This window comes from Neophocaena asiaeorientalis, unplaced genomic scaffold, assembly GCF_003031525.2.
Source record: "Neophocaena asiaeorientalis asiaeorientalis breed wild unplaced genomic scaffold, Neophocaena_asiaeorientalis_V1.1 scaffold39, whole genome shotgun sequence".
Lineage (NCBI taxonomy): Eukaryota > Metazoa > Chordata > Mammalia > Artiodactyla > Phocoenidae > Neophocaena > Neophocaena asiaeorientalis.
The window spans coordinates 269,228-293,042 of NW_020175670.1; the positions used below are offsets into that span (position 1 = coordinate 269,228).

The 23,815-nt window shown below is 38.1% G+C and overlaps 1 protein-coding gene across 5 annotated transcripts in view; it reads left to right on the plus strand.

Annotated features, from left to right (window-relative positions):
• Positions 1 to 23,815, plus strand: part of COMMD8 (COMM domain containing 8) — a 40,248-nt gene that overhangs the window by 8,322 nt on the left and 8,111 nt on the right. For 4 of the 5 annotated variants that reach the window (XR_003001311.1, XM_024731627.1, XM_024731626.1 and 1 more), the window contains exons 3-4: positions 2,004 to 2,156; positions 3,726 to 3,881. Coding sequence is in view for 4 of the 5 variants with exons in the window: in XM_024731627.1 (XP_024587395.1) it covers positions 2,004 to 2,156; positions 3,726 to 3,881 (309 nt within the window). In the remaining variant the exon portion in view is untranslated. Of the gene's footprint in view, positions 1 to 2,003; positions 2,157 to 3,725; positions 3,882 to 4,942; positions 9,881 to 23,815 lie in introns of those variants that run through there. The other variant, XM_024731629.1, reaches the window with a different exon arrangement.

Genomic DNA, 23,815 nt, shown 5'->3' on the forward strand with positions numbered 1-23,815 from the left:
ATTTTTTTTTTTGTTTTTTTGTGCATTTTTTTTTTTTTTTTTTTTTTTTTTGCGGTACGCGGGCCTCTCACCACTGTGGCCTCTCCTGTTGTGGAGCACAGGCTCCAGACACGCAGGCCCAGCGGCCATGGCTCACGGGCCCAGCCACTCCGCGTGATTTGCCAATATTTTGTTTAGGATTTTTTCATTTATATTTGAGTGATATTGGCCCATAATTTTTTTTCCTATAATTTTTTTTTCAGAATATAAAGTTTTATTCTGGTCTCATGGAATGAATTAGGAAGTTTGTTTTGTTTTGTTTCCTTTTTCTCTGTAAGTGTTTATGCAAGATGTATTTCTTTTGTCACTTAGTACTGTGTTACCATGTTGCTTAATTTTCAGCAACATGTTTGGAATTTTTTTCAGTTATGATTTAATTACACAGTGGCTCAAAAATATAAATAGTATGGTTCCAGTCCTTGGAAATCTGTTGTGATTTGCGACATGGCTCAGCATATGGTTCATTTTCGGGGATGTCCCATATACATTTGAAGATAATATGTATTCTGCAATCGTAGGGTGTAGTGTTCTATGTGTAGTTAGGTTAAGCAGAAAATGTTTTTCAATGCTATATTTTTACTGATTTTTTTGTCTCTTTCTATCAGTTACTGAGAGGTTTGTTAACATCTCTAATTATGAAAGTTGATTTACCCATTTCTCTTTTTCTGCCAAGTTTTGGTGCTTTATATATTTTGAAGCGGTGTTATTACGTGCACCCACATTTGTGATATGTATTTCTGTTGAACAACCCTTTTGCTATCCTGCTTTATTTCTCAAAGTCTGTTTTCTGATACATTAATATAGGTATACCAGCTTTAGTGGTTTCCAAGTGTATTCACTCTTTTTCTGCTTCACTGGTCAGCCCTCTTTACTTTCTGTTTTGCAGAAATTTGTTAAAACCTCTTGTTTATTGGTTATGCATCCTCATCTTACTGTTTCATGGTTATAGAAGTTTTTTTTTCATTTATTGACACTACTATTTTAAAGGGTATGTGAGAGTGTGACTGTTGTTTACATTTTAAACAGAAAGGCCCTAAAGATGCTCAGCATCACTAATTATTAGAGAAATGCAACTCAAAACTACCATGAGGTATCACCTCACACTGGTCAGAATGGCCATCATCAAAAAATCTACAAACAATAAATGGTGGAGAGGGTGTGGAGAAAAGGGAACCCTCATACACTGTTGGTAGGAATGTAAATTGATACAGCCACTTATGGAAAACAGTATGGAAGTTCCTTAAACTAAAAATGGAACTACCATATGACCAAACAATCCCACTACTGGGCATATACCCAGAGAAAACCATGATTCAAAAAAACACATGCACCCCAGTGTTCATAGCAGAACTATTTACAATAGCCAGGACATGGAAGCAACCTAAATGTCCATCAAAAGAGGAATGGGTAAAGAAGATGTGGTACATGTATACAGTGGAATATTACTCAGCCATAAAAGGAGTGAAATTAGGTCATCTGTAGAGATGTGGATGAACCTAGAGAGTGTCATACAGAGTGAAGTAAGTCAGAAATAGAAAAGCGAATATCGTATAATAACACATATATGTGGAATCTAGAAAAGTGGTATAGGTGGTCTTATTTGCAAAGCAGAAATAGAGACAGAGACGTAGAGAACAAATGTATGGATACCAAGGGGAGAAGGGGTGGGGTGGGAGGAATTAGGACACTGAGATTGACACATATACATTATCAATACTATGTATAAAATAGACAAATGATGGGAACATACTGTATAGCACAGGGAATTCTGCCTAATGCACTGCGGTAACCTAAATGGGAGGGAAGTCCAAAAGGGAGGGGATATCTATATGTGTATGGCTGATTCATTTTGTTGTGTGGTGGACGCTAGCACAACATTGTAAAGCAGCCATACTCCAATAAAAATTAAAAAAATAAACAGGCCCTTTCACTTATTTTCTGACCATCTATTTTTATTTTCATAGATATCTCAGCAGTTGGATCAGTTGAATTCATCTCATCAAGAAGCTATCATGAAATGCTTAAAAAGTAGGAAAGATGAAATCAAGCAGGCTCTGTTGGAAGAGATAGTTGATATTTCCTCTTCACAGCTACAGGATTTTGATTGGCAGTTAAAGGTGGGAATATATTTATTTATGAGTATTTATGCTTTTTATTTCATTTTTTGAATAGATTTATTTTTTGTAATATATATCTAAAATTTATGTACTTTTGAGAATACATTTTCCTAAAAATGTATCAAAGATAATTAAAATTACATCTTTTGTGTTAACTTGGGCATCAGTAAGTGCACTGCAGACATCTAAACCATGTATAATAAATTACAAGTATAATAAATTTAATTAAGTAAAGCTTTAAGTCATTAAAGGACTAAAAGTCATGTAGATGAAGGAATAGATATGTACTCTGTGGCTCTGGCGAATAGGACAAAGGCTAAAGTATATGATTTGTAATAAGATAGGTTTCAATTCAACCTAAGAAATAATAATTTAACCACTATACGTATCTGAAAATTATTATTTTTTTTTTTTGCGGTACGCGGGCCTCTCACTGTTGTGGCCTCTCCCGTTGTGGAGCACAGGCTCCGGACGCGCAGGCTCCAGCGGCCATGGCTCACGGGCCCAGCTGCTCCGCGGCATGTGGGATCTTCCCGGACTGGGGCACGAACCTACGTCCCCTGCATTGGCAGGTGGACTCTCAACACTGTGCCACCAGGGAAGCCCTGAAAATTATTTTAACCTCTTTTTGAGTTAGCACAGTTCTTCTCATAGCTGGTACTCAAACATAGGCTGGGAAACCACTTGTTGGAAATATTGAGGAAAATTATTGATGAGGCGGACAACCTGAAGGTGATGCTTTCTCAGATATTATGGGTCCTGTATTTTGGAGAGAGGATGGAGGAGCTACGTGAAGGTTTGTTTGGTCCTGTAGTGTATGCACCACAAGGGAGATCCTTTGAGGTTGGTTGTCAGGGAGGGAGTCCTTTACTATTGCCCAAGTAAACTTTTGCAAGTGGTAGCACTCCAAAATGCAGTTATTGTGGGGTTACTGGCTCAGATTCCAGGAAAACTGAGTTTCTCTTTGCTATCTGCCAGTGAAGCTATGATGCTTGTTTCAAAAAGCTTTAGTATCGTAAACAGTTGGTTCTTCCATTTCCTCTAGACAGAAAGTAGAAGAGGTAAAAGTGTCATATGTTTTTGTTGAGTGGCTCTGATCAAAGATGGTATCTTGATAACATTTTTCAATAGTTTAATAGAAAGTTATCTGCTCATTATTTAAGCATCTTAATTTCTGAGACTTAACGGTGTTTTTAGTTTTATCTTTGTACACGGACTTTCATCCTATTGTTATCATTACACTTCTTTAAAATTCTGTGTTTCTTGATGCATTGGACCCATTCAGTACTTCCCAGCCATAACGCTGCTCTAGATTTCTACTCCTACCATAAAATCCTGACTGGTTGTCTTTTTCCCCTAAACTACTTTCTCTCTTTTCTTTTTCTGTTCTTCAGATATATGCTGGTTTGGCATGGGTTTAATTTCTTTTACTCCTTTCACATTTCCCTGTACTTCATAGCAAACAGGAGCACGCTTTTTTCTAACGTGTTGTTTGTAAGCTCTGATGCATATGTGATATATTCCTTTTTAATACTACTTACTAATTAGTATTTTTCTCATTTTAAACAGCTTGCACTTTCTAGTGACAAGATTGCTACACTACAAATGCCACTTTTAAACCTTCATCTAGATGTGAAAGAAAATGGTGAAGTCAAGCCGTATTCTGTTGAAATGAGTAAAGAAGAGCTGCAGAATCTAATAAATTCCTTGGAAGCAGCTAATAAGGTATGTGTTTTAATTTTTTTGTATGGTTCAAAATATTTAATTTCTGATTGATACCATTAGAGCAATATAAGAAAAACGAATCATTTTGTTTAATATTTCTTTTGTTCCTGATATTTTATGTCAAGCACAGAAGATACTTTGATATGTTCTTCTCTAGTTTTAGATATTACATTAATTATAATTTTAATTTACATTAATAGAACATAATTTATCAGTTAGTTATTTTTTTTAAAGAATAACAGCTAGATTTGTTTTGCTCCAGTGCTCATTAATGGTAAAAAAATTTTTTTTAACTTGGAGTTGTGAAATTAGTTGATTCTGAAGACATTTAATGATTAAAAATAGTTAATGATCTTGAAGAAAAAGATTGTCTTATTTACTGGACAAATGGTAGAAAATCGCTTTAAGTACCGGAGACAAAATATGGTTTGTAGTTATTAGGACAGAAATCAGCTTGAGACAAAATAGAGCTAATGAAGGACCAAAAGCTTTACATTTACAAAGGAATGGCTAAGTAACAGTAACAATTCCGAGTGTTTAACTAATGTGAAAAATAATATTTAGACAGTAGAAACTGCTGCTGTGAGGAAGACATAAAAATAATTCCCTGCATTGCGTATGTTCCTTTCCTTGTTGCCGAGCGTCGTCTCTAGTGATCGTGTCTCAAGGATTAAAGTCAGTTATTCTTACCAACCTCTCTTGCCCCTAACCCATCTTGGCTCGATCTTTTTGAAACTCTGGTATACTTCATCTTCCCTCCATACTCTGTAGTCACTCGGCCATCGTGGTGCCTTGATGACCGGTCCACGTGCCCAGTAACAAACTGGTAGCCTGGCTTGCCTTTGGATGAGGCTACAAGTCTGGAGGCGTGTGTGGCAGGGCCTGGTGTAAATGTTAGATGAGTCTGAAGCATGGATCCTGGCAGACCTGTGCCTTCTGTGCATTGTACTTGTCAGTTCTCCAGCCCCTTCTTCAGAGATTTCAAAGCATCTCATTCAGCAGATACTGGCATCATTCTGGGATAACCTGATTCCCGCCCTTCCCTCCCTTTGTGTTTTAAGGTGGTCCTGCAGTTGAAATAACTGGAAGTGATGAATACCAATATTATCGGATTCCACTGCTACAGCTGATACGGCAGAGTGAATACCATGTGTTAGGAAACCTGTGATACACTCTTATGGCCTGCTGAGAAAGCAGCAGTGTTGAGATTACAAAGACAACAATTTATCAACTTCCCTAAAGAACAGGAAATTATATGGTTGACAAGAAATGCATAAAAACATGAAAGATGAAAAGGCTATAATAGCAGTTTATATTTTCATAATGACTGTTTTGCTTCATTTATTACATATTTGAGAAACCTTTACAGATATACAGTTTTATTGAAAGCTAAAAGTAGGCTCTAAAGTCATGTAAACTTACAAGCACAAATATACTTGAATATTGCTTAAAGAACTATGTGAATAGCAAGGATGTTTATTATGGATATATATGGTTAATTTGTGATATTTTAAAAAAATAACTTTTGAAGAATGTATAAGCTACATCTGTAACTCAGGAGATTCCATGTTTTTCTCGTATTTCAAAGGAAAGTTTATAAAATGTAAAATTTTTTTAGAGAAGTGCTCCAGACATGAAAAAACACTAAATCTGTGTGAACGATTTTGAGTTTTGAATTCTAGAAACTAAAATCTCATATTAGAACATAGATAAAAATGAAAATAACACTGTAACTTCTGTATTTCCGTGTCTGATCAGGAGAGTATGCTCTGATAAAAAGAATACATGTCATTGTATAGAGTATACACTACGATCCAAACGTCAGCTAAGACTATATAGACCACATCTGTTGTAAACTCTTAATTTGTTACAAACTCTTAATGAAGTTTTGGATGTTAACAACTTCATTGGAAAACAGACCATTTTTAATTTCAGTTAACTTTAAAAACAAGCATTTTGAGCAAATAAAAAATATTTTATTTTTATATATTGCTTTATTTCAGATGACTTTCTACATAACTCAATAACACATCACTGGTACCTGATTTTTGCAAGATTTATAATTCATTAGAGCATCATCAGATTATTATTCGAGGTGTCCAGAGCATTTCCTCTTATTCTCATCATACAGATGAGGGTAGGCTTAGTGAGATTAATAAGAGTGAGTGCAGTTCAGACGGTGCTACTCAAAACGTGTCTGTAGGCTAATGCCACTCTATGAACTGTTTGTTACAGCTTGGTGATTAGATGTGGAGCTTGTGCCACAATGTTCATCAATATACTTCTTTCTTCACTGAGAAATTTTGGCCAGGAAAAAAAAAAAAATCAGCCGAACTAACCAGCGTGCTTTGGGAGGTAGTTGTTTTACCTTCTTGTGCAAATTCCTTATGTCGTTGTGGACCAGTAACAGTTTGTAGGCGAGCACTTGCAATAATACTGATATAGGGTCCTTCAGAATTTCAACCCTCCACAAAGTCCTTCCTTTGAGAAGGGAAAAACCTTACTCTGCTTAGTCCTTCTCTCACGGCATTATTACTACATTACCATATGTAAATGCTTTATTGAAATCTGACCGATATAAACTCCACATATTTAAAGTGGGCAGTCTGATCAGTTTTGACGTCTGCACACCCATGAAAGCATCACCTCAAGGTGGTGAACAACCAGTCACTCCTGAAAGTGTCGTCCTACGCCTTTGTAATCCTTACTCCTGCGCCCTTTCCCCCCAGACGACCACTGATCTGCGTCGTGCCATTATAGATGAGTTCCCATTTTCCAGAGTTTAGTATAAATGGAATCATACAGTATGTTCTTTTTTTGTGTGATCTGGCTTCTTTCAGTTATTTTAAGTTCATCCATGATACTGCATATATCAGTGGTTCATTCCTTTTTATTGTTGAGAAGTATTCTGTTGTAGAATTCCACCATCATTTGTTTAATCTGTTCACCTGTTAATGGATGTTTTGGTTGTTAACAGTTTTTGGCTGTTACAATACACAGAATGCTATGAACATTCTTGTTTGTGTCTTTGTATGGACATATGCTTTCTTTCGGAAGTAAATACTTAGGAGTGAAGTGGCTGGATCATGTGGTAGGTGTATGTTTATCTTTTCACTGCCAAACTGTATTCCAAAGTGATTTTTACATTTTACATTCCATACCACAGTCTATGAGAGTTCCACCTCCACCGCCTCGCTAACGCTTGGTATGGTCAGTCTTTCTAACTTCAGCCGTTCTTAGGTGTGTTGTGGTACCTCATAGTTGTTTTAATAATACTCATTTCCCTAATGATGTTGAGTATCTTTTCATGTGCTTATTTGCTGTCTGTATATCTTCTTTGGTGAAGTGTCCAGATCAGTTTCCCATTTTTAAATTGGATTGTTTTCTTCCGAGTTTTGGGAATTCTTTATATAGCCTGGATACAAGTCTTTATCACATATGTGCCTTGAAAGTATTTAAATATTCTCTCCTAATCTGTGGCTTATCTTTTTTTTTTCTTTGTCTTTTCTTTGTAAATAGTTAATTTTTTTAGAACAGTTTTGGATATACAGAAAAATGAAGCAGATAGTACAAAGAGATCTCATATACCCCACATCCAGTTTCCACTGTTATTAACATATTAGTATGGTCCATTTGTTATAATTGATGACCTAATATCAATACATTATTATTAACTAAATTCCATAGTTTATTTAGATTTCCTAAGTTTTTACCTAATGTCCTTTTTCTCTTCCAGGATTCCATTTCATATTTATCATGTCTCCTTAGGCTTCTCTTGCTGTGATAATTTCCCATACTTGTTTTTGATGACCTTGATAGTTTGAGGAATATGGGTGAGATATTTTGTAGGATGCCCCTCTATTGGAATTTAATAATTTTCTCCTGTGTACACTGGGCTTGTGGGTTTTGGGCAGGAAGATCACAGAGGTCAAGTGCCATTTACATCACATCATCTCAAGGGTACAGACTTAACAGTATTTATGAATTGACATTGACCTTGATCACCCAGCGGAGGTAGTGTTTGTCAAGTTTCTTCACTGTAAAGTTATTCTTTATTTCTCCTTCTTCCATACTGTCCTCTTTGGAAGGAAGCCACTATATACAACCCAGACTTAAGGAATTAGGCTCCCCCTCCTTGAGATCCGAATAGTTACATAAATGCTTTGGAATTCTTCCACATAGATTTGTCTCTTTATTAATTAATTTAATCATTTATATAGTGTGGACTCATGGATATTTATTTTATACTTTGGGTTATAATCCAGTATTATTTTATTACTTAAATTGTTTCAGCTTTGGCCATTTGGAGCTCTTCACTTGGCTCCTTTGTCCTTTGACATACCCTTGAGGTGGATTTTATTTATTTATTTTATATTATCTCCTTAACTTCCTGGCAATACAAGATGCTCCACGCTCATCTTGTCAATTTCCTTCCCAGTCCTAGAATCAACCATTTCTCCAAGAAGCCCTGGTTCAGTTTATTCAAGAATGGTATTAGAAACCAAGCTGGGTGTGCTCATTGTTGTTTTTTTGGGCCCTCTCAGCTGACCGAACAAAGAAATCCATGCATGTAAACTAACCTGTGTATATACACATATCTATAAATACTTCTTTATATAATCATCTGTATATTAAAGCTGCATATGAGTTCCTCCTGATGTCTCCAACTCTGCTTCATTACACAGGGATCATTCTAGCCTGCTACCCTCCCTTATCTGTGAATTCACATTCCAGCAGTGAGAAACCTGAATCCCCCCATTCAACCATTCATTCCAGAATATATGTAGCAGTCAAGGTTGTTAATCTGTACCTCTGTGTGGGAGGGGCAAATTTTCTGTTTCTTCCCAGGAAGGATTTATTTCTTTTGCCTTTAGTCTCACAGACTCCACTCATTTCCAAGTTACTTGGGTCGGTACCTCTCCTCCCCACTCCCTTCATGAGGTTGTTTTATACATTTGTAATACAGTGAGATTTTTTGCTGTAATCTGTCTTCCTTGCTGGGATCCCCCAACTTCTTACATTTAAATTTGCATACATTAAGGTGTATTCTTTTTGTTGAACAGTTCTGAGTTTTGACAAATGCCTAATGTCATGTTGTTGGGGGAGGTCATCGAGAGGATGTGACCAGCTGTTGACCCGTGAGCTGGACCCTGGCAATAGGAGGCTCCTTGCCCCCTCCCCTGTCCTTGGAATGTGCATTCCACTTGTTTTCTCCACTCCCACAAGCTGCCCCAAGGATCCTGCCCAGAGGTGATAATGTGGTATTGAGACTCTCTGGACTGTATATGTGACTGAATCCAGTTAAGGCTTCTATGTAAACTTTTAAGACTTGGGTGGGTTGAGGCAGAAATCTACTGCCCAAGGCAAGTCTTGGAAGTTGCCTTTCTTGTTAAAACCACTACCTACTAATCTGGAGTGGTTCACCTCTCACAGGGCAGGAGATCCTTGCCCTGCATGGGTGGGGGCTGGTTTCCGATTACACTTGGGAAACTCCCGAGGTTGTGAACTAACTAACACATGTACTGACTCCACAGAATAGTTCAACACCCTAAAAATCCCCTATGCTTTACTTAATCGTCCCTCTCCATCTTCCTCAGAACCCCAGACAGCTAGTGATTTTTCTTAATGTCATTATAGTTTTCCCTTTTCTGGAATGTCGTGTAGTTGGGATCATGTAGTGTGTAGTCTTTTCAGACTGGCTTCTTTCACTTATCAGTATGCTTTTCTTCCAGGTCTTTGTGCCTTAATAACTCATTTCTGTTTTCTCTCTGAGAAGTATTTCATTGTATAGGTGTACCACCGTTTATGTTCACTTGTTGAAGGAAATTGGTTCTTTTCATTTTGGGGGTAATTATGAATAAAGCTGTTGTAACCATGTGCAGGCAAGTTCTTATGTGGACTTAAGTTTTGAAACTAACTGAACGATACCTAGGAATGTGATTGTTGGATCGTTTTGCACAGCTGTGTTTTTTTTAAAAATAAATTTGTTTTATTTATTTTTGGCTGTTTTGGGTGTACGTTGCTTTGCGTGGACTTTCTCTGGTTGTGGAGGGGGGGCTACTCTTTGTTGTGGTGCGCGGGCTTCTCACTGCGGAGGCTTCTTTTGCTGCAGAGCACGAGCTCTAGGTGCATGGGCTTCAGTAGTTGTGGCACGCGGGCTCAGTAGTTGTGACTCACGGGCTAGAGCACAGGCTCAGTAGTTGTTGCGCATGGGCTTAGCTGCTCCTTGGCATGTGGGATCTTCCCGGACCAGGGCTTGAACCCGTGTCCCCTGCGTTGGCGGGTGGATTCTCAACCACTGCGCCCCCAGGGAAGCCCCAGTTTTGCACAACTATGTTTAATGTTATAAGAAACTGTCAAACTTTTTCAAAGTGGCTATACCACTTTGCATTTCTTTCTTTTTTTAAAAGTGTGGCAAAAAACATAACATGAAATCTACTCTCTTAAATGTTTGTCTGCAGTACAGCATTGTTAACAGTATTGTTGACATGTATATACATTGTTGGGCAGCATGGAGACTCTATCCATGAACAGCAACTCCCTATTTCTCCCTCCTCCAGTCCCTGGCAATCCCCATTCTGCTTTCTGCTTCAAGAATTTGACTACTTTTGATACTTCATAAATGGAATCACGCAGCCTTTGTCCTTCTATAGCTACCATATTCCATATGCTTACCATAATGTCCTCAGGATTTCCTTCTTTTTTTTAAAGGCTGAATAATATTCCATTACATGTATATACCACATTTTAAAAAAATCCATTAATCTGTCAACGGACATTTAAGTTGTTTTCACCTCTTGGTTATTGTGACTAATGTTTCAGTGAGCACAGGAGTGCAAATATCTCTTTGAGAGCCTGTTTCCAATTATTTATGCTAAATACCTTGAAGTGGGATTGCTGAATCACATGGTAGTTCTATTTTTAATTTTTTGAGACATCTCCATACTTTTTTCCATAGCCATGACATCATTTTACATTCCCACCAAAAGTGCACAAGGGTTCCAATTTCTCCATATTCTTGGCTGGTACTAGTGACAACAGAGATACACAAACACCTACCTTACGCTAGCTTCTTCTTATTTATAATCCCTATAGCAAATCCTAAAAATGCTATGTATATATTTGTTACTTTCTAATTTAAATAAAACTGGATGGTCATTTCTTTCTCCCGTTGTATAACATAGTCTTCTGGAAAGAGTAGCCAAGTGTAGGGTGTCTAAACCCCTGGTAGCTCTGCAGGCCAAGGCTCTGATGATCAAGTGCAGATTCCCAGTTATATTGCTGGATGAATGTTAAAGCCATCTCTAGGCTGGAATTTAGACTCTTATTGAAAAGCTATTCTACTAATCACCAATTAACGGATAAATGAGCTTCACACCTTTTGTCTGTTCATTATTTTATTGTCAACATATTATTTGTGAAGGGAGAGAATGAGTTCAGAGTTTGGAAGTCTTCAAATTAGGAAAGACTGACAAATAGGCCAACTCTACTATTCATATTTACAGTGGAGATTTTTAAAAGAAATATGGCATAATGCACCTCACAAATGGATGCTATTAAAGTCCGTTTTAGGCATCATTTTTGAATACAAGGAAACTTCATTTCTTCTTTTTTTATTCCCTAATATGTAAACACTCCATATGTTCAAATGTTTGTAAGGCATGTTATCTTAAAGAATATTAAAAAAAAAAAAAAATCAAAGTGGTACAGAAATAAGCTCCTGGAAGAGTGATGGCATTTTTCTCCCAATTGTTGGATAATACTGCAAAGAATTTCTTCCAAATAAAGGGATTTTGTTTTGTATTAAATTTTATAATAAAAGCTCCCAAATGAAAGATTCAGAATTCTAAACATTTTTAAGGATTATAAAAAGATATGCCTGAAATCTTGCATGTTTTTAAACATAGTACAAAGTAAGCTTTTTATATGTAGGCATTTTTAATAAAAAAAAGTTTTATTTGTGTTTTAGGAATAAACAGGCTAACATAAATTGTACATATTTACAGCAATAAACTTCATTTCAGAAGCTGCACAACGGCTTTTGTAAGTACAGCTGATGGTTTTTGACACCAGCCTTCAAACGTGTTTTCTTTCTTTCGTTTGCTGCAACATTTAAAATCTTGTAGTACTAAAGCAAAGAAAACAGCAACTTATTTTATAGCAAAGCCACACTATTAACAAAATAATGAGTAAACTACAGTCCCGTGAGTGCTAAGGTATGAGACTGTGAGTCCTGAAATCGAGAGCACAAGCATTTCTTGTGTCCATACCTGATTGCATGTAAGTTGATTTTGCATTTTACAAGAATACATGATTACTCAATGAATGATGAGTAGAAAAAAAGGCCATGAAGGGTAAAAGGGTCAGTAATCAGAAGACACTGAACAGCTTCTTAGTCACTGATTCACTGCTAAACGGGAAATCTATTTCTTCTTTCATGTGTATAAATCACAGTCTCCAGGCTTCATGGATTTTGTCCACAGATCATTTTTGAGATAGCAAAGGCCTAATGTCAAATACTTTAAGCATGTAAAAAGGAATTAATGAAACGGTTAGGATATTTAATCAAATTCCTAACAGAAAGGGTACAAGTCAAGCATACTGTATGAAATTTTGATTTCAAATGTAAAAAGCAACTACAGAAAAGCACAAGTTTCATTAGAGAGAACAGCAGTTTCAATCAGAAAATACAGTATATACTGATACAAAATAGAAAGTTGGATTACAAAAGTAAGGAGTCTACCTTTTCTTTCTTGGCATTGGTGAAACCTGTCTCATTTCATTAAAATTTCTGTAGGTTTCTGGAAATACTCATTCTTGCCCTTGAGCTTTTTAGTGGTCTGGTAGGTATACAAAAGTATTATCTGCTTATGTAAGAAAGCAAATGCTTATGTCAAAAGAGCAAAAGAACATTAATATATTGTAATTTATGTACCTCTGTAATTAAAGTTCTGCCTGCTGAAAAATAAAGAGGAGAAAAGGGGTTATTTTATTTACAAGAGCTGTGTAATGCCATTCAGGAATTAGCTAATTCACATTTAGTAGGAGGGTAATAGACAATTCAGCAAAATGATTAGTGGAGATTAAAAAACACAAGGAACAAAACACTTAACATCTTCTAACATATTTGGTGAATTTAGCATAACGGATTTTGAGAGGCAACGGAAGGTATGCATTTCTTTCTGTACACATGTAGCACCTGCTTTTGAAAGATCCAGTTATGTAGTACAGGGTGCTGTGAATTAAAATAGCAGGAGACTGGTTTGGAAAGTTCAGCTAATTTTTGGATTCAATCAAGGTTTAGGTGAGGTGGTAGCCAAAGAGATGTTCCATTGCTGGCAGGATAGTAATTTTCCCAATCTTTAGCCTAATGAGTCCTGCTTTCCCAAACCTCCTGAATCACTGTGTAAAGATCTTTGCCTCAAGTTGAGTCTCCTTGGGTAAAGACAGAGGAGTGAAATAATTATTCAGAGATGATGGACAGCCAAGAGAATTTTTCAAGCAAGCCACCCTAACCCAGATGAGTTTCTCTCAAAGAGAGTTTTATTTGTATTTATGCAGTATTAAAGTTTCCTCTTTACATTTTCATTAACCTTTTAGATGACATGACAGCATTATTTCACATTAGCCATTAGGTTCCCATCACAATGGCACAAAATGCTGCCTAGCGTTCAAAAATAAAAAACTTAAAGATGTCAAAAAAAAAGTTTGGCCCTTGTAAACATTTATATCGTTTGGAATTTTCCAAAACCCTCATGCAACCTTGACTTTGTAATAATGCCACATGGTAGTTTTTAACAAGAGGGTTATTGGCCCTCTCTAAAATAAGGAGTTGAGCAACACAGTCAATGAATATATGCATATCTAATCAGGAGTATTCCAGACTTAGAAGAGTAGTGGATGTTCTGAATGTGAAATTTCACTTGTGTATATGATTCTGTTTTCCACAACACTGCAGTGAGTTAGAATAATCAAGGGGCTTCCCCCAAGATGTCTCAGTGGCATCGTTGCAAAATAGAAAATAGTTCAAGCTTTATCCAGTGAGTATTTCAAAAAGATGTAGGAAACAGATTAACATGAAATTGATTCGCTTAAAAAAAAGAAAAAGCAGATATACTGCAATTCAATGTATTTGGGGAAATATCAAGTAGAAAAATATATCTAGTAAAACTGGGGTGGCTGGTTGCCACTCTGAGGTAAGGCTTGCAAATGATATCTTTTATGCAAATAATATATATAACAGGAGAACAGGAAAGTTAGCAGCTGAAAGGAGAGGGGCAGAAAAGGTATTTCTCTGTACATCTGTTTTATGCAGTCTTGGGCAGTTGGTGAATGTCAAGAACTGCCCATCCCCCTTAGATAGTTCTAAACCTTCTATTTACTTCTTGGCAGAAATGAAATTTGGTGTGCCATACTCTCTGGGAGGATTCTCTTAGAATTCACATTGGAGTGTTCCAATTATGCAGTGTAGTCCCAGCTTCAAGAGTAAACGCCCAGTAGAATCTAGATCCAAAGGCTTTTAACAAGGCAAACTTGGGTAAACGAGGGAAAAATGAAACTTTAAATAAAACAGTTCCTTCTTCCATAGAGGAAAAGCAGTAGTAATTAGCATGGAAAGTCCAAGTCTGCTAGACTGGCAGACTCTAGAATGGTGGTGTTAGGATTCATTTTGTATAGTCATAAACAATGGAAAAAATCTCAGTGACCACTCGGCACAGACCCTAACCTGGGTTCAGTTGTAACTCTAGCTGCATTTAAAAAAATCCACTTAGAGGTTGCAGACATAGGCTCAATGGGACTAAAATAACCTGGGGGAGGGTAGCAGGGACACCTGCCTCACAAGGTATTATCTATAATTCTGAAAGTAATGTCCATTATGGACATTCTCTGTTGCTACATTTAGCAACGTAGGTTATTCAGTCAGCATGTACAGATTCTCTACAATGGACAGAATAATAGATGCTTTGGGCAATGCAAAAGAATTAGAAAATGGGGCATTTACCCTTAAAGACCTTACGCTTTATTTAGGGAGGTGGAGCATCTATTTGCAAAACGACTGGAAAATACACAAATGAAGTAACTATCTTTGGACAAAATGGCCACAAGAATTGAGGGTGAAGGGGAGAGGGAGAGTGAACAGAATGAGGGAAGTTTGCTTATGATGGCTTTTTGGTTGATGTTGGCCGGATTCATTAGGGAGGCGTTAGGAGGAGGCTGAGCTGGAGATAAAATGTAAAAATTCAAGCACAGCAACGAGAACATTTTGGGATGATAGGTGGCCGCCGCAGTGGAAGGGTAGGGAAAGCGTAAGGATTAGCATGCTTGAAGCTGAGTGAGGGGTACAATGAGAAATGAAGTGAGCATGAGTGATGGAGAAGACTGAGGTCAGTCATGAATAAAAGATTCATAGGGAGCCAAGATATTTTCTCCAAGGTGTTAATATTAACTTGCTAATATTTCCCATATCCTCCAGGTATGGGAATCACGAGACCTCGTAATTAGCGTGACTATATAATTCGTTATCTAAATGCACAATTTTGAGTGAAATTATCTATTGAGAATTACACACTGGCACTATCTCAGGCAAACTGGGGCACGCTTCAGGCTATTTAGATGTTGTACAAGCTACTCCTTCTACACTTGCCCTCAAGAGAGTAATGAAAAACTTTTGTGTGGAGGATGGAGGAAGGATGGGGAAGGATTACAGAAAAGAGCAAGAGTGTTAACTCAGCACAGTATCGACATACTGGGAGAGGAAATCACTCTCTCTTCTCCTACTCTCCACTCATCTTTGAACTACCCACAACCTGGATCATCAGGTTAAACAGATTAAATCCAGGCAGTGTAGTAGAGTAGAAAAAGCTTTGCCTTTGGAGCCAAGAAAAACTGAGATTGAATACTAACTCCATCACTAACTAGTTATCAGATCTTGGGTAAATCATTTAACCTATTTGAGCCTCTATTTCTACATACTGGTTTTGTCATCTTAACTTCACAGCATTGTAGTGAAGGTCAAACCAGGAAATAATGTGTGGGAGTGTTTTTTGATGCCTTAGACCAATGTGTGACAGTCATCGTTGGATATCTACCCAAAAGCCATTCTTCCCTCTTTTTTTTTTGGCTGTACGCGGGCCCCTCACTGTTGTGGCCTCTCCCGTTACGCGCAGGCTCAGCGGCCATGGCTCACGGGCTCAGCCGCTCTGCGGCATGTGGGATCTTCCCGGACCGGGACACGAATCCGTGTCCCCTGCATCGGCAGGCGGACCGCCAACCACCGCGCCACCAGGGAAGCCCCCTTCCCTCTTTTTGTTAACATATTCCCCACCCCACCTCCTTTTTTCCCAGACACTGGGCAGCTTGGGGTTAGTGTTGTAAGCCAATCATGATAATTCCATTCCTCTTATCAGAGGCTGGTTCAGGAATGGATGTGTTATCCAACCCTGGCCAATGGGACGACAGAGAAGACTGTTGAGGGAGTTTTTTGGGAAAGATGTCCTTGCTCTTAAAAAGAAATCCAAGGCAGGGCTTTCCCTTATTTCTTCCACTTGATATGAGTGCGTAAGTGTAGCCACTTTGCAACCATAATGGCTGCTGATAACATACAGAGTTAAGAACTGGTTAGGGAAGGGGCCTGAGTCCTGAATGACATCATTGTGCTATTGAAATAATTAACCCAGTAACTGTGCTACTTCTAACTGTTATATGAGATAACATTTTGATTGTTAAAGTTACTTTTAGTTGTATCTTTTGTTACTTGCACTTAAATGAATCCTAATTGATATACATATTAGTAAGTACTAATCTCAACTTGGTGAAAATTTGAAGACTTAGGAATGCTTCCTCTGTTTTGAAAAAAATGAAATTAAATATGAAACCATCACTAGGAAAAAAGTAATAGGAAAACAGTAAGAGAAAACTATTAGCTCACTACCTTTAAGAGGAGTAATGAATACATCTGTACATAGGAAGGTTTTGTGGGGTGTGTGAGGTCGAGGGGCAGAATATTAGGATAACTCTACAAAAAAGAGACCATCTCATCCATAGAATGGCCTCTGGTGGAAGGGAGGAATTTCCAGGCACTCTAACAGTTTTGAATGGTCAGGGGTTCTCAGGAGAATCATGAAAGTTTAGAGACGGAAGGTATCTTTTAAAAAAGGAAAAAAAAGTTATGAACATCTGTGTGCAGGAATCTCATTAGGGATCTTGTTCAGACACTAGGATGCATCTTTAAAAATGTGAATAGCTAGAAATGCTGATTGCAATTTAATAAGTAAACTTTCAGTTTTGCCATAGCTGTGCCTAAAACATTTGACAGATTTAATGATTTAAGTGGGGGATAGGAAGAGGTGGGAGAAGTGGGGGCAGAGAGAGTGGATAACAGACCTGGAATCTTTTCCAATAGATGGGTGACTGCCTCTTGCCTGAGAGCTCAATCATACCTGCTATTCCCCTTACAGGACACAGGACAGTGATGGCGTCTAGGATGGGAAGGAATATGGAAAGGCATTGCAATAGCGTTTCTGCTCAGATGCTGCTTAGAAGTTGGCTTTTCCACTCAGGAGGGGCATTCCATGGCCATTCCTGACTGAGTTAGAGAGAATGGTCTAAGGGATCAACATCTTTCAGATATCTGAAAATAGAGACCACGATGATTATGTTATATGAGACTCTTCAGTGCTTTTAGAGGGAAATATTGTAGTGTAGACGATTACTAAAATCATAAACCTTTTTTTTTTGCCACTTGCCTGAAAATTTAACTCTATGTTCTCTATATATTTTTAGAGGAGTGAACAAGTTTCGAATTCAGTTCCCTTTACACCAGATGGCTTACTCCCAAAGACATGCAACAAGGGATATAACTAAATTTGTGGGGCTGTGTTAACAGAGGCCATGAGACTCCTGTATCTTTCTGGTAATCTCCTACACAAATGAATCTCTTTAAAATTCCCTTTGAAATTTAGTACTGGAAGGGGACTTGGGGGTCATCTGGTGGAATGTCCGTAGTCACACAACTAGGCTGTGATAGTGACAGCATAAAGCCCAGATCACAAAATCCTAATTCCAAGGTGTCTGCTGTTCACTATAATTTCCTTCTCCCCACCACGCAGCTCATTTATAGTTAACTTTTTAAGGTTAAGCTGCACATTGCTTGGTATATGTTTAGAGAACTTTCTGTTCTCTAAATATAGAAATGTTGTCTGGAGGAAAAAGATGTTCCACATATTTTATAGGGGCAGTTTAGACAGTTTGCCTTATGACCTGTCCAGTTACTAACTGTATTTAATGTCTGCTAGAAGGCTGAAGAGGAGTGGGTAGGGTAATGCATAGAAGTGGAAATCTGTGATAGGAATCAGATACAGAAAGGATGAATTAGGTCAAGTTCCTAGAGGACAGTCTGTAACTAATGGTGTGCTGTGTAAGTGATTAGCCATTCTGGGAGGAATAATAATAGATTTTTAAATGGCATACAATTAAGACTGAAGAAGTACACAAACGAGTTTGATGAAAAAGAATTGATACAGTGTGAATTTCACCACATTACAACTATAATATAAGGAGATGGTCTTATCCTCAAACTTTAGTGTAGATAATGTAGTTTTCTTAGGTTTGAGCTTATGATTTTTATTTCCATTTCATTTTGAATTAGACTGGGAGGGAGAAGGTTTAGGTAAACGTGTATTCTGTATATAAGGGACAGAAAAGCAGAAAAGAAAAATAACCCAAGGCAGTTCAGAAGAGGCTACTGTGATTATACAGTAGCTACCTCTAACGTTCTGTTAAAGGCAATAGGAGTAGGAATTTGGGGAAATTATTAAAATTCACTGCTTTTGTAGATTCAATTGAAGATATGCAGTATAAGTCCAAAGAAGCTTAAGCTTTCTGCTATTCATGGGCAAGACAGCTTATGAGGTTTAGAAATGAGAAAGGAAAAAGAAAGGGATTGATTTCATTGGGTTAAGTAAGGCATGAGTCAGGATGATGTATGGTGCCAGAAAGGAATGAAACAAAAGAGGTAATGTGTTTCACGTTGCCAAACTTGCAAAATGCATAAACATATCGTATTTGAATAGTTTTCACCTATAAAAAATTATATTGGAAAATGTTCCCCCTTCCCTGTTTTTCTTCAAAAGGAAACCCAGGGAGAAGTAGGAGCCAGACAGCAATACAGATTGCTCTTACTTATCCTTTGGCTTCTAACTGGGGCTGTTTTAAGTTAGTGAATCTGTGACCCTGTGTACTTTAGGCAAACGCATAATGTTATTTGGTCTCTCTTTTATGAAACAATTTTTATTGATTTATTTTTCTATTGTCTTCAGGAGAGAAAATGCAGGTATGAGAATGGTTTTCTTTGCTAACTGGTTCAGAAAGATACCTCCTTTTCCCACACTGAATTCCTACTGAAGCCTTGGTGATGAGTGCTGATTGTTCCAGGGTGGACAAAGTATCTAGGGGCCAATCAGGAATGGTTGCCAGTCCCTTGATGTACCAAGGACTTTTTGAAATAGGAAAACCGAAACAAAACAAACAACTGTTAGATCTCTTCAGTTCCAGTAAGGAAATTCTTGGTTTGGAGAAATAAAAACAAACTCAAAGCTATGCTTATCCTTCCAGGAACTTAGTATTTTCTGGTTTGAAGTTCTTCTATTGAAAAGGATTTCCTTTCAAATGTTTGTGAAGTTGCAGCCTCTAACAGTGGAGTTTTCTGTCAGCTTAGTTGATTTCAGTTACCTGGAAAAAGCAGGATTTAAGCAAAAGCACAATGTATTCTGGACCTAGAAATTGACTTGATTAGTTCCAACAGGGCTTTTTTTTTATTCAATTGATTGTGGACCCTACTTGGCACATTTTGGAGCCAAAATGTCTTACAGTGATGGCTCCCTGCACTCTTCCTGGCACTTAAAATGCTGGCAATAAAAGTCTTGCCTTGCTAAGTTCTTACCTGCAAGAAAGACATTGATCACTCTCAAATGTTGCTAAGAAACCAATCTATTTCCCTACTTGCTTAGAATTTCTGTGGATACCATCACCCTCTCTGGGACTGCCAGTCTGCATGGAAACACATCTTATGGCATAATATCCCACCATTCCGAAGACTTTTTCAAGAATACCAGGACTTGGGAGAAATATATTTGAGAACATTTAATTGCCAGATTCTCTTTTAAGTTTAACTAGCACATACCAAACATATCCCAGGCCCCCAGTTGAAAAATACTTGTCAATACCCAGTCCATTTATACCAGTACTTCTTTTTACCCTTCAAAAACAGTGACATGGTCACCTCTGGATCTTTCAGGCATGAATCAGCCAGTTGGTGTTATCAATGTCGTTGGCTGTCTCCTCCTTTTCTCCTTCCCATCATTTGCTCATTCGACTGTTTACCCTGATCAACCATCCATCCATTTCTATTAGAAAGTATTAGAAGTTCTGGGAACACTTGTGGAAGGAAAGAAGGTACAAGCTAAAGCTATTGGTGCAAATGAAGCTTTGGATTCCCTGTGGATTTTGATCATGTCTTCTATTCTTGACCCCCTCAACAGCATGGATAATTTGGTATCGGAATACATGGGTAGCCACAAGTGACTGATAAAAACGTGTCAAACTTTTCATGGCACGGTTCCAGGAGCAGCTCGTTAAGATTCCTGTCTCTGCTGGTGTGCTGTTCCTGAGCCCCAGGGGTGTGCAGACTTCTTGGTAGCTCCAGTCCCTTTCAGCGGGGTTGAGGCATGAGGCAGTGATCACAGACACCTGGCAGAATTACACAACTGTACACACACAATGTCAGAGAAAGAGCAAGAGCTAAAAAGATTCTGGTTTGGACCCAAATCACTAGTCATTTCACTTCATGAATAAAAGCGAGTGCCTGGTAAGCTCACATTATTTACAATGCTCGTATTTTTCAAACATCCACCCAAAAGCTGAGGACCACCACGCCACAGGGAACAGTTCCATGAACTATGTACAGAATTTACAAGGAAGTTTACATAATATTCTACATTCCATTAACAACTTGACCTCTGTGTTGACTGTTTGCTTTCAAGCAACAGATATTTTTGTTCCTTTTTCTGTCCTCCTCATCCCAGTAACTGCTGATGAACCAACATGAACAAATGCTTGCACATTCCTTTACCCTCCCTCCTGGGATAAATATTTGATTATATTTGTTTAGGGGAAAAAAAAAAAAAACAACTGTGGCACATCACCCTTTGTAAAATACTATTAAAAACTGTCCATATAAGAAATCTTGGAGAGCTTTTCCTTCTAACATTATAAATAGATCTTTTGTTTGTTTGTTTGTTTCACTCGGCAAATTTTGACTGAGCTCTTTCTGACGTGAATATTTATAAAGCAGTCATTGATTTTAGAAAGATGGGATTTGGTCAACATTTCTGTGTATTGTACGTAATGCTTTTTAAGGAAAGCCTATCCTTGGATCCATAAAACAAACTTTATTCTCTGCACCACATTTTCTCTTTGCATTTTCAAGATCCTTCACTGATTGTAACGGACAGTAAAGACGGTATACGTGAAAACACTTTAGTCAGCAGAACTACCAACGAGTCTGCTGTTTCTATTTGGCAATGGAGAGGATGGGGGCAACAATCCTGGATAATTCAAGCCAAAAATATGTCTTTACCTGGGTCTTGGCCTCACAAAGCTGGTGAGGGTAATGCACATGTCACCCCTGATATCTTAAGTCAAGAAACATGACTGGTTGGAATGAGTGTGAAGTCATCATTGGCAAATAAGTGACGGGATTTCTGCTGGGTCTCTACAGGTTAAGTCTAAGACTCAGTCTGTTTCACAGTTTATGAACATGGGGTCCCCTGGACATGACTGTGGCATAAGAGAGTGCGTCCGTGCAGTTTTCAGCCTCTGCTGCCACTCTGTTAAATACAGGAGATTATGGCTAAAAGAAGACAACCCCCAAATGGTTAAACAGTAACCCCTCTAAAATGTAGCGATCTGAATCTTTCAGGAATGGGGACCAGGTTGAGGGCGCTTATGAATGTCTAGCAATTTTTATGTTCTATGTCATCAATTTGGGCAAGACAAGGTAGAGAGGCAGAGAAGGAAGGATTTTTTTCTGTGTACTGTTCAGCCTGGAACTAGATTGGGGAGGATTTGGCTAGGAGGTGTCCGGAAGAAGGAAGTGAGGCCAGAGGTTATTAATCAGAAATATGGCAGCTTTTCCATTTTTCTGGCTGCCATTGCCTCTAAAACCAGAGCTATGTAACACAATTTGTGTAGTGCTAGCTGTGACTGTCTACATCCAGGAGGGCCTACAGTGACACCATTTCGTGCCTGATGGTAGATTCAGGCTTACTAAGTTTTACATTTTACAAAGGATAAAAGATAAGAATTCAAAACGTTCTTTTTCTCTCAGAGATGCTTTACATCTAAAACTACAAGCATCAAATTCTTTAGACTTTTAAGGCAAGATAATAATAAAAAAACTATGCTCAATCTTCTCCAAGAAGAATGATCTAAACAGGTAAATAAAGAGAAATTGTTTTGTTATGGAACACAGATCAACAGAGACTTTGTTTCTGATTTAGCATTTCATCCTTAAAAACTTTTAAAAGAGTTTTGACTTATTAATTCTTGTTAGGTATCAGCCAAAAGCCTCACTTCCTGTGTTCAAAATAAACGGCTACACAGTGGTTCCTGGGTAGTCACTGGGAATATTGACCTTACAATCACTGGTATGGCCACGTTCTAGTCTATTTGGGCATTTCACGATGGAAAAGCATCTCACCCTGCCAAAGAACTAACTAAACAGAGTTTCAAAATGGATTGCTTCATCCCCAGAGGATGGAGATTTTCTTGACCAGGGAACTGTGATTATACAACTGAAAACTTAAATGAAATTTGGTTCCCATGCCCGATTCATTTCTCATAAAACCACTGAGATAATTTTTCCAGTTAAAGCAGGGTTTTTATATTCTTACTAACATACATTAGCTATAGCATAACCGTGTGTTTATTTGGGGGTTCTCTTTTCCTCTTGCTTTCTAAAAGAACACCTCATAACTCTCCTTGGGTTTATCTGTAGAAATTCAGCTTCCTCTTTTCAATTAAGTTTATAGTCTCTAGCAGCTGATGCTGTTGTAAACATGGGCCCTCATCACAGCCTTAGGGAGAAAGCCAGATCGTCAAACAGAGGCAATCATCCCTATTATTACCTCAACTCATATCACATCCATAGATGAGGTCCCAAATCACCTTCATGACTGTTCGGCCGACTTTGGGTTTCACTCAGTCTTGAAAATGAACACACAGAATTCTTATATGCTCAGGCTGAACACATACACAAAAATAACGAGGCTTTAATGACATAAAATGAGATGAATCTCGACTCTAGTTGGTTGGATATGGTTAGAATTGTGTGCTGGGCTCTTGAGGGATGCTCCTTGTATGATGGGCAAAGTAATCCATGAGCAGAGATAAGGCAGAAGCAGTAACGACTGTAGACAAGGGCTATACTTTCAGAGCTGTTGTAAATGTTTGAAGGCTCAGTGATGTTGTTGTTATTCTGTGGTTTTGCTGTTTTGAAGGTTTTCTTTAAAGTAGAAATCTGGCGTTGAAGGAGCATGATACCAAAATGGGTATATGTGCATTTCCTGAAGCATTCACTTCCTGTGTTGGAATGCAGAGCTCAGAGAGCAGAGGCATAACATGCTAGCTGAGGAACTAGCACTGTGCAGCTACCTTGTCACCATTAGATACTGCTCTCTGGAAGGCTAAGAAATATATACTATTTGATTAAAGATTTGGCAGTTCAGGTAACTGCCCAGGCACCCTTTTCACAGCACATAAATCTTGCCTTCCTCATGGAAAGGGCAATATTTTTCTCAAGCAAAAATTTCTTACCACCCTCTTCTTCAAAGCGCACCCACCCCACCCCACCCCCCGCCGCCTTTCTCTCCAGCTCT